Source organism: Dermacentor andersoni, chromosome 1, assembly GCF_023375885.2.
Source record: "Dermacentor andersoni chromosome 1, qqDerAnde1_hic_scaffold, whole genome shotgun sequence".
Classification (NCBI taxonomy): Eukaryota; Metazoa; Arthropoda; class Arachnida; order Ixodida; family Ixodidae; genus Dermacentor; species Dermacentor andersoni.
Window position 1 is genome coordinate 387,529,307 of NC_092814.1, and position 12,264 is coordinate 387,541,570.

The window sequence follows — 12,264 nt, forward strand, 5'->3', positions numbered from 1 at the left end:
CCTTTCGGCTGCTCTGTAAGGCACGTTTTATTCCCCAAGTGCGGTAGGTTGTTTCGCCACCTATTATGCATGGATGGTACTGCGAACGCGGAAACAAGCCCAGTTTGAATATTTGAATGTATTTGCTGCAAACACCAACAAAGGCAATGCTGTGGGTGACCAGGAAGAAATATGTTTAGGACAGCTTGAGGAGGCCTGGCCACCACAACAATGAGCAGCGTGTGGACAATGGGTGAAGAGTGCAGTTACTATAGAACAAACAATGCCAGCGATGTGACCATATACAAGCAATATATTACTTGAACAAGCGCGAAGGGACGAGGACATCAACAAAAAACGACCACGACAGGACGAGCGCTGACTCCCAACTCAAGTTTATTCAAAAAACATCAGCCATTTATAAACTGTCGCAAGCACAAGCACCACCAGGATCGGTATACTTGCGCACAGGGTCACTACAAGTGGAGGTGTTTATCCAGAAATATCAACTCTGACTTTGACAGGCTAAGTGACGCCACGGTAACGGACTCACTTTCTGCTTTAACGCTGCGGTATGCCTCTACAACGTAAAAGAAAAAGAAAATATGGGGCTTTACGTGCCTGGGTTTCATTAACGTGCACCTAAATCTAGGTACAGAGGTGTTTTCGCATTTCGGCGCCATCGATATGCGGCTGCCGTGGCCGGGGTTCAATCCCGCAACCTGGTGCTTAGCAGCCCAAGCCTCTGCAGTCTCATTTTTTTTTCTTTTGTTTTTTTTTCATCTTTCAGGAACTTGGTGCCATTGAACAGTGAAATGCATGCGCATTTATTACAATGAGCGGCTAGATGGCTACTGTACATGTCTTTAACACTGTTTTTTGTGTTGTCTTGCTCTGTCACTGAAACATTGCCCAGTTTGTCCACTGTATGCCTTTCCACAGCCTAAAGGTATTTCGTGCACTACATCTGATCTGCACGCAGTAAATGGGGTTTCGTGATTGGTAGAACATTGCAGGCGTTTTAGATGATTCATAGCATTGCGCAGTTTTGAAAGCTTGCAGTGCGCGGAATAGCCACGATTCTTTCTAGTTGAATGTGGGCCGCAATCGGCGCCGTGACCGCGGCCTCGTGACTGAATTGTGTTAATTGATTCGAGCTGTTCAAATACAAATTCCTTGGAGCCAGGTTCGTGTCCTTGAAACACCAACTGCCGTCGTGCTCACCCGCGTGTACCGGTTGTGCGCAGACTTTTTAGAGCGCAGCTGCGAACACACGGCGACTAAAAAAATGCATAGCAAGGTTTGCCTTGTCCTTCTGATCAGCCTGATTGAAATACAGCTACCAATTAGAGGTCACAGCAGCAGGCAGGAAAATGCGAACAACCTTCTAAATCACAGCGCCGCGCTTTGTGAGAAATATGCGCCCCGCCCCAAGAACGAACAGTTTTTGTCCCTCACCGGGAGCATCGCTGCCAGTACGCACGTGGCTCGATAGGTGCTGTGAACGGTGCTTTAGATCTTCTGTCAACGATGGTTAGGAAAGCGTGGGTTGTCCTCCTCTGGCTGCCATGGCTGTCACCATCGGATGGCGCGGCCATCAGCGTGTGCGGTTAGTTGCATTCGTTGCTTCAGCGCAGAGACTGCCTATATGCGTGGTTATTTCGGTTTAACCAATAATATAGTATGTGTAGTAATGCGTCTGTTTGCGTTGTGATGCTGTTTTGCGTCCCAACGCAAACTGAGCCTGCAAGCTAACGCGTGTTGGAGGCTGCATGAGCTTCTTAGGTTCAATATCTCGAAGCACTAGCATTGCACGAATTAAAATGAGCACAGAAAAACAGCGTACGGGCAGTCTGCCTTTCGTTTAAGAGTGATTGGTGGTGACTGTGCCGAAACTGTTACATAAGAGCAGGCGTAATTGTGGCAAAAAAATTATTATACCATGGATAAGATCACAAGCGCAGCTGAATCTGGCTGCGCTTGAAATCTTTTGTTCGACTATCAGAATAACTATCTTTAATGAACACTTGCTAATAAGTGGTGCTTTCTACGTATTCTAATTCTAATATGTTATAAAAGTTTAAAAGCAGCATGTGGCTCCGCAACGCCCCAATAGAGCCCGTAGAAACCCTTACAAAATGCTTATATCCGTTGCACTTTTTGTTCCTCAAAATCCTTCTCTCAAATTATGTTTGCGTTACTAAGGAAAGTGGGTCATTAAAAAATCCCAAATAAATATGTGGCCTTTACACCAGTAAATAAGGTATTAATAATGCGGGCACAAAAGCATGCTTCGGGCATTCTCGAAATTTTTATAAAAGCTCTAGATTTATCCGTAGTGTTTCTGTTAGCTATTTGTGTCAATTCAGTGTTCAACTAATCCGATAAAATGTTTTGGCATGCAGCATTCATGATGTATTTTCAAAAAAATTATCCTAAAGTTGCCAACATTGCATGTGTGTCCCTTTTTCAGCTCAAAGATGCGCATTTAGGTGGTCCACCAAATTTATGAAAAGTTGAATCCTTCATAGTAGGCACCCACCAATTTGTTTCGGGAAGATTAATAGGGGTGGGCATCATCATCATAATCATCATAAGCCTATTTTATGACCACTGCAGGACGAAGGCCTCTTCCTGCGGTCTCCACTTACCCCTCTCCTGCGAACCGATTCCACCGAGCACCCGCGAATTTCCTCATTTCATCGCTCCGCCTAGTCTTCTGCCGTCCTCGACTGCGTTTCCCTTCTCTTGGTACCCATTGTGTAACCCTACTGATTAAACGGTTATCCAGCCGGCCATTACATCAGCTTCCCAGCTTCATTTCTTTCTCGTGATGTCAATTAGAATATCGTTCATACCCGTTTGCTCTCTGATCGAAACCGCTCTCTTTCTGTCTCTTAACCTTATGCCTAGCAATCTTCGTGACATCAATCTTTTCGGGGTCCTTAACTTGTTCTGAAGCTTCTTTTTCAGTCTGCAAGTCTATGCCCCATATGTCAGCACTGGTGAAATGCACTGATTGTTCACCTTCCTTTTCAATGATAATGGTAAGCTTCAAGTCAGGACTGAGATGAATTTCCGCCTCATGATGACGGTTCCCTGTGATTAATTGACGTAGGTAAACGTACTTCTTCAAAGACTCTAGAGGCTGACTGCCAATCTTTAACTCTTGTTGCCTTGCCCGGCTATCCATCATTATCTTTTTCTTCTGCATATTAATCTTCAACCCCACTCTTACCCTCTCTCTCTTAAGGTCCTCAATCATATGTTGTATCTCGGCTGCATTGTAGCTGAATAGAACAATGCCATCGGCAAACCGAACGTTGGTTTTAGGCGAGAAAGCGCTTTTTCGAATTTTATTCCTACTCCATGCGGTGCCATTGACCATCGGTCGCTGCAATACAGGCCTCAGGGTGGCAGAAAACGCTACGCACTGGCCACCTGTTTTCTTAGGAACGCGTTGCTGAAGAGCTTGATGCTGATGCGTTACCGTTTATTGAGCCACCTCAAATTACTCTGTCGATAGGAATTCAGCGCTGCAAAAGTGACGAAAGTGTTGGAATAGTCGTGACTGATGCACCTCTTTGGAAGCGAGGCACTAGTGTGATTTGTTGCTTTTCTATAACGTGTTTCTACTGTCCACAAGACCACGATTGATTTCACTTGTTCTTTCAGCCATTTAAAGAGCTAGTACGCAGTGGTGATGTAGTCGCTCGAAGGCACTTGAGGGCTTGCTCTAGCGCTAAACGCTTGGCAGTCGCGAACGCCTTAGCATGCGCTTTTACTGTGCAAGTTGCATTTTGCAAGCATACTGTGCAGTCATGTTCGTTGCAACACAGGTTTTTAAAATTGTTACTATGTTTTAAAGCGAAGCTTTCTTTGCCTCTTCGACTTTCGTACTACTGCTGCTGCTTCTGTGGCTGTTCCTGTCAAGCACACCGCGTCGGGGGGTGGTTCAGACAGGTGCGAGTCAGAGATGAAAGGCGACGGGAGGAACTCGTTTTCACCCCACCACGTAGAATGTGCACAATGCCCTCTGGAGCTCCCTGGCCGTCCCCACATTACCCTCTTGACCGCTGTAATTATGCGTCACTCCCTCAGAAGCATTGCAGAAACTGCTGTGCTTCCCTTTCTAATAATGTGTGAGTCCAGAGGGGACGTAGATAGAACTTTAGGAAGGAGGGAGGAGAAGAACCAGTTCCCATACAAGAGAAGGGGGGAAGTGACGTGAGAAGGCAAGGAAACCCCACTACTATACGGCGGCGGTTGCGGGGAAACTGGATAAGCTTAAGTTCAAGGTAGGGCACAATCGTTGCAGCTATTTCTGAAAAATAAACGCCATAGAAATATGTCAAACGGAGAAACTACGCAGGGCGTGCAGAAGCAGAGCCGCATTAATTAAAGCGCACCGCAGGGTCCAAGCGATACTAGGGAAGCGGTCGACCGTCAAATCAACACTTCTGGGCCCCCCACTGCAGCTTTGCGGCTATGGCATTGCTAGAGGTCGTGGACTTGATTCCAATCTCGGCAGCCGCATTTCGACGGGAGCAAAATAGAGAACGCACGTGGAGTTAGATTTTGGGACACGTTAAACGGCATCACGGTTTTAAAACCAATCCGGAGTCCGCCACTATGGCGTGCCTCATAATCCTCTTGTGGTTTTGGTACGTACAGCCCAATAATCCAATTCAAGTTTAATACTTTTGCCACAATGCGATGCGCCATGTGAGGCAATGACTATGCTCAACCCTCTCAGAGGTTATGAAATATGGCGCACAACAACGCCTCATGCAAACACCTCTCCCTCTGTGTTCTGTGTACTACGCAAACAGCAGTGGTGCACGCAAGGTAACGTTTAGAATCAACTCACCGCTCTCGTGTTAGAGTAAACGTTGAAGAAATTAAGCTTTAGCCGTCAACATCACCGCTAATTATCGTCAATCAAAGCATCCATCACGGAAAACTCCGCTTACCTGAATTCCCACAGCGCTTGGGATCTGCATAATTTTTATGATTATTATTATTATTATTATTGAGACGAAACTCAATTAGAAGGGCATAGTGTAATTTTCCAATTACAGGAAACGGTTGTTTGAAAATCATAAGAATTTCAGCTTGTAACGCTGACAGCTGCTACTGTCAAGTGTTCTCGGCAGCCTCGAGTGGTGAGCGATAATTTGACAGAGATGTCATCGCTGCTTACATCTACCATTATATGGACAGTTCGTTCATGCAGTGAAAACAGTGCGGAGTATCCTGATAATTGAAGTATTAATTTTCTGTATAATATTTAACAATGACCTCTCCTTTCTTCTTAAGAACTTTTCGCTCCTGCAACAATTTTGCTTGTTGCTTGTTTATAAAGCATGCACTTTCGATTCCTGACTCACATACTCGGCGACAGAGAAGTTGGAGGTGGCTAAATGGTGGCACATTATTCTCTGGTGCTTCTGCTGCAACGGCCTTCTGAAACATACGGGCTCAGTGCACAATAATTCCCCTCACGCCGAGGCGTGTGTTGCAGTGAAGATGCACTGCTGGGAAAGGGCATCGTATACAGTAAGGACCAAATAAAAAGAATTGTCTGGTAGCTCTTTTCCAGACTATGACCCAATACAAAATTCCTAAAAAGTACTAATGTTGTTAGTTCACTTATTCTTACAAAGATTTTTCCGCAGATCCCAGATACGCACACATTACCTAAAGAATGGACAATCGGGAAAGTGATTCCCCTACATAAGTCGGGTAACGAAAATTAACCAAATAACCAATGTCCCATTTTGTTGACTAGTACGTGTTGTAAACTACTTGAAGATGTAATTTTTTCTAACCTTGTTAAATTCCTCGAGTATAATTGATTTTTAACTCCAGCTCAACACGGCTTTCGCAAAACTTTCTTATGTGAAAAACAACTGGCTTCATTCACTCACGAGCTACGGCAAATTTCGGATCGTGCTTCTTTTGCTGAGTGTATTTTCTTAGATTTCCCTAAAGCGTTAGACAAAGTATGCCACAGACTTCTCTTCTACAAGTTCAATGAACTAAATCTAGATCCTGTTCATCTCACGTTGATTAAGCTATTTTTAACAAACCGCACTCAGTTTGTTACAGTTGGTGGTTTTAATTCCTCATTAAGCGATGTACATTCTCGGGTACCCCAAGGTTCAGTTCTGGGCCCTCTCCGTTTTTTCAGTCATATTAACGACCCTCCTGCTACACTGTCTTCTAACGTACACTTGCTCGCTGATGGCTGTGTTATTTTTCGCAAAATAACCAATGAAACCGACGTTTACAGATTGCAACTCAACCTTGACGCAATATCTAACTGGTGTAACTGGTGGTTAATTTAACTAATATTAACAAATGTAAAGTACTATATGTATCCCGTGTTTTTCGCCAACATGCTACTTACACCTTAAACAGGCTTCCTTTAGAAACAGTTAGTACTTAGATACTTAGGTGTCCATGCAACTTAAAACATGTCATAGTCAATTCACACCGAATACGTTATCAACAACGCTAACCGCATGTTAGGCTACTTGCGCCGTAACTTCGCTAGCTCTCCTTCTAACCTAAAATACCTACTGAATAAAACTCTATCAAACGCTACTTCTGTATGGGATCCTGGCCAAGATAACCTGTAAACGACTTTGGAACTTGTCCAAAATAACTCAGTTCGATTCATCATTTCTAATTATAATAGAACTTCGAAGATTTCTTCAGTGAAAAATTCTCTTAGTCTTCTCTTGCGGTCTGCTCGACGTAGAATTGCACGTCTAGCACTGTTTCATAGGATTTATCATCATCCTACACTGCACGCGCAATTTTTTTAGAAGACCCCGTTATGTATCAAGGCGTCATTATCACTGTTATAAATTTGGGCCTATCTATGCAACAAGAAGCATTTTTCAGTCTTTTCTCCCTCGTACATGTATAGATTGGAACCACCTTCCCGCTGATATCGTAAATACTACTGATAACAGCCTTCTTTGGGAAACTTTAGCTAACATTGTATAACCAGGAACTTCTTTTTTTATGACACAGCAGCTAACATTATATAGAAAGAAACCTCTTGTATTCTAGCATTATGGTTTGTTCATATTATTCACTGCGTTTTGTTTACTTTCGATGTTACTTATTTTCTTTTCTACCACTCCCCTCTATAATGCCTCTGGCGCTGAGGGTATGCTAAATAAAAGTAAATAAATCAGTAAACAGTAATTAAAACAATGAATTAAATTAATAAATACTCAGATTATTCTTTTGGAAACAAATTCTTCAAGCTGTCTGCTCTAGACGCATGAAAGATGACGAAGAAATGGGCTAGGGAAGAAGTAAGAACGAAGAAGTTGGAATAAAATTGCTTTGCAAGAAACATGGCTTTCAGCTCATCAATGTTTTCAATTGACTAACTATCGCTCTTTCCGACTGGACCGTCCATCGAAGGGCGGAGGTTTAGCTTTCTTTATCAATAACAGAATTAGCCTTAAAGCAAAGATTACATATAAACATATGTCCCCCGAAAGCGAAATTTTCGCATTAGATATAACTATACCAGGGTGTCTTCCTTTCTCTTTAGTAAACGTATACTTTCCGGCGGGTGTACAGAACACTCGATGTTTGAATTCAGCAGTGACTTCATTGTGTAAGGACAAAATTCTGGTTGGAGATTTCAACTCCCATCACACGTGCTGGGGCTTTCGAACTGACCAAAGTGGCAAACGCTTGTGGGATTGGACAATAGATAATAATCTGACTTGTCTGAACTCTAGAATTCCTACATATATTTGTAAACAGTCCCGCTCCGCATTGGATTTAAGTTTTGTAAGTTCGTCCTTCACTAACTCATCCTGGACAGCCTTGGACTGTGCAACCAACAGTGACCACTTTCCAATAATGGTTGAAATTGCTTGCCCGATTATGCCATCGTGCTCCCAGGTACGCGTATTTGTAGATTATAATAAATTTAAATCCGATCTTAAGGTACATTTGGCTTCTCATTCCGAAGAGCAGGAAGACACCAAGGCTATGAAACTTTGTGCGGTAATTAAAAGAACATACAAAAAGGCTGAATTCAGTGTTACATCTGCAAAGCAAACATCTTATAACCCTTGGTGGAATGCAGACTGCACGCGAGACAACCGACGCCGACAGGCAGCTTGGAAGCAGCTCCTCTACAACCAGTGCCCCAAAAATTGGTCTGATTACAAGTTTTATGCTGCTGTCTTTAAACGTACGGTTGCTAAAGCTAAAGAGGATTATGATAGGAAACACTATGATTTCCTTTCTAAATCTAAAAACAAAAAACCGCTGTTTAGATATATGAGATCTCGGAAAATTCTGTCATCGCCAGCTAATACTGATTATGTCAATCTGTCTCCCGATGAAATGAGAAAATCTCTCGAACTCCTTGCTAAAGGCTTGGAGAGTAGATTCACGTCATCGATGTCGTATAATTTGCAAAAATTAGCCCCATCCTTAGTGTATACTGAAGTTTCATTGCCAGAATTATCTCAAGTGATTCGAACCTTACCATTGTCAGCCCCTGGTCCGGATGGAATTACCGTTCACATGATAAAAATTTTATTTGATCTATCTCCTGGAGACCTTCTAAACGTTATAAACTATTCCTTACACAAAGCCTGGATACCTTACGATTGGAAGGTAGCTAAAGTCATCCCGATACCTAAAAAACAAGGACAAGGTTATAACATAGAAAACATCAGACCTATTTCTCTTACTTCTAATATGGTCAAACTCATAGAAAGGGTACTACACTGCCGCATTACTATCTGGATGACGGATAATTTAATATTAAGTCCAAATTAAATAGGCTTTAGAGCTAATTGCTCAATATGGTGTGCCCATGCTGATTTAGAGAGCCGCATCCAACTTGCCCGGAAAAGGAGAGAATATTCTGCTTTGATGAAATTAGATATAGCTAAAGCTTATGACAGCGTCGAACATTCAATTCTACTAGATATTCTGCAGCGTCGTAATTTTCCCTATTATATAACCGCATGGGTGGCAGAATTTTTGCGATCAAGAGAATTTCATTGCTTTAAGGACGGATGTTCTTCGTCTAAATTCAGACAAACTCGCGGAGTTCCCCAAGGATCTGTCCTATCCCCAATATTGTTTAATATATTAATGAGCTCTATCCCCACTTGTCAGGACGTGCACGTTTACGTGTACGCAGATGACATTGCATTCTTTGCTGCTGACACTGACATTAACACATTATACCAAAAATTACAAAGCTACATGAGCATGCTAGAAGTATGGCTTCAGACAATTTGTATGTCATTAAAGGTAAGCAAAAGTGCCATTTTAGTGTTCTCGGTCATGGATCCGGTTTCAATTTCTATTACTTATAAACACGTACCCATTCCACAGGTTGAGTCTCTAAAATATTTGGGAATCACATATAATGGAAAACTCAACTGGAGTCCACACATAGAGAGTGTAGCGGGTAAGGCACAACGTGCTTTAGGTATTCTGCGCAGAATGAGTAACCGAAAATATGGACTGCGTAGGGATTCACTGTTGATGATTTATAAAATGTATATGCGTCCCATATTGGAACTTGGGTGTGTCTTGTTCTCAGGCGGCCCTGCTTATAAAATAAAGCCTCTGGTTCTTTTGGAGCGTGAGGCTCTACGCCTGTGTCTGGGACTCCCCAGGTTTGTGGCTATTAATGTTATCTACCAAGAAGCGCGCCTTCCAACATTGCCCTGCAGATTTCGCATCTTAACAGTTCAAGCATTTGTGAAATTTTACAGCTTGCCGCTTAGACGATCTGAATACGCATTCATTGATGATCCAAATTCCTTCTTCCTTGCTCATTGGCCTCGATTTCACACTCCACAGATCATATTTGTTCAAAAAGAATTAGATAGCCTGAATGTGAACATTCGAGAGGTAATTCCGTCAACCGAATCACATCAGAATATTGAGATAGATTTTGATGACATATTTCCCCCCCAACTCTAAGTATCAGTCTGCGACTTTTTTAAATAACCTGTTGCAAGATTACCTAGCACATGTGCAAACAAATAATATAATAGCTACAGACGCTTCAGTGAACAACGAAAAGGCGGGCGTAGGCATCTTCTCGCTTCCGCTTGGCTGGTCATTCTCCTTGAGACTGCCAGACTTCACACCTGTTTTTGAAGCCGAGCTTTTAGCAATTCTTTTAGCGCTTCGGAAACTCCCGTCGAACTCAATAAGTGCAGTTATTATAACACATTCCCTTTCGGTCTGTACTTCGCTTACGGCTTCACCCAATTCGCCACCACTAAAGACGTTTCTAACATTAGTTCCTCCACAGTTAAAGTCTCTAAAACTATTATGGGTACCTGGACATTGTGGCTTACATTCAAGTGAAATGGCAGACGCATTAGCGCGAGCATCCCTGAGTGGACCTATCATGCCTGTTCTTCCTTTGGTGGCTCACATAACAGCAATCAGATATGGAAAATACTCAATTCATAGAGATGTCAGTGAATCAATTACGACATGGACAGAATATCAGCACCTCAGATTTCCGTGGAAGATCCAGTGGTGTCCATCAAGACAATCAGAAGTAGCGATCACGAGATTACGCTGCCGTGTCCCTCCATTAAACCTATATTTACACAGGACTGGTCTGACGCTATCGCCTCTGTGCCCATGCTGCCAAGAAACAGAATCACTAGATCATTATTTTTTGGTATGTCGACGATACAAATCGTTAAGAAAAAGACACCTAAAACTTCCGTTCGCAAAATTAGGGTTCATATTATCACCAGAAATCACACTATCTTTCGGTGCGTCAGTTATAGGGGTCAGCCACAGGGACGTATTTGATGCCGTTTGCAGTTACATTCAGTCAACAAAACGAATAACTTTTTAACTTTTGTCCTGTATTTTGTTTGTATTTGTATGTTTTTTTTATCTCTCTTTCGTTATATTTTTTCTCATCGAATAAGTAGCACTTCAAAAGATTAGGTGAACGTTTCAGCACGCAATTCTTGGCCAATCCCCCAGTGTGGGTATGAGCCATAACATGAGGCCATCATCATCATCATCAATATGGCGGACGACACCCGTCTCACTGAGATTATGTCATTTTTGCTGCCGTTCTAGTTAGGAACTCTAAATTTTGGCGCAGCCGACAGTTTTCGGAGACCAGCCATGCGGGTGACGTTTTTCGTCGACCAGGCATCATCGGAGTCCGTTGTGTTCACCCGATGCCAAGTGCACGGTGAGCCAGCGACGGACCTTCCTATCGAAGTTAGTTCTACCGCACTGATCAACGTGGTGGTGCACCAAGCTGCAATCAGCCGCCAAGCCCTCGTACAAACCGGATCGGTGGCAGTGAATCTACAGATGCAGACACTGAGCGAACTCGTTCTGGAACCCATACGACATGGCAAAGAGGAAACGCCTGCCGGGAAGGTGAACAAAGTTAAATTCAAGCAATCGACGGACGTTATGACAAACCATTAATATTCAAGCGTACCGTTCGAAGTAATTCATTTGGACTTCGTGGAGCTCAAAAAGATGGGGGAGGGAGTCAAGCGAACGCAAGCTTTCTTGCTCTCTATAGATGAGTGCGCAAGGACGATTGCGGCTAAAGCTCGCAAAGAAGACCCAAACGGCGTAATAGATCTCCTCAAGGCTGAATGTTTTAAACACACAAAGACGCTCGAGTGCGACAACGGGCCGGCTTTTCGGAGTGCAAAATTATCAAAACGGGCACACGAGCACGGCATAATGATCAAGTATTCTTCTCCATATACCACCTGTCAGCAAACGGCCTAGTGGAACGTGCCATACGAGACACCAAACAGTATCTGAAGATGTATCCAGACTTTGCCGGTGGCTGGAAGTGCAGTCTCGAGGCCGCTCTGAAACATCAGAACAGATCATACACCGCTGGTTTAGGCTGCAGCCCTCATTTTGCACCTTCGGGTACAGCGCCCATACTTCCTGCACATCGTGAGCTAGGCCTCCTAGATAACCTCGAACTCGCGGAAGTAAGAAAAACTGTCAAAGAACTGGAGGTGTGCAAGCGCCACACGAAGCGAAATTTTGATAAAAGGCAGAGTAGCGAGATACCGGACATACAACCTGGAGACTATGTCCTTGTAAGGAAAGGAGCTGTGCCTTGAAATTCTAAATGTTGCGAACCATTTAAAGCGATTAAGACTGCATGTCAGCATGGAATATTGGCGAATGTCTGGTGCACCGGAGCCTCGGGTCAAACGGAGTGCGCCTCTATTGGAAGCATATTCAAGTGTT

The 12,264-nt window shown here is 43.3% G+C and overlaps 1 protein-coding gene across 4 annotated transcripts in view; it reads left to right on the plus strand.

Annotated features, from left to right (window-relative positions):
• Positions 1 to 1,465: 1,465 nt before the first annotated feature.
• LOC126518491 (uncharacterized) overlaps positions 1,466 to 12,264 on the plus strand; it is a 120,519-nt gene continuing 109,720 nt past the window's right edge. For all 4 annotated transcript variants that reach the window (XM_055065018.1, XM_055065019.1, XM_055065020.1 and 1 more), the window contains exon 1: positions 1,466 to 1,588. In XM_055065018.1, coding sequence (XP_054920993.1) covers positions 1,510 to 1,588 — 79 coding nt within the window. In that variant the 5' untranslated portion in view covers positions 1,466 to 1,509. The remainder of the gene's footprint in view (positions 1,589 to 12,264) is intronic.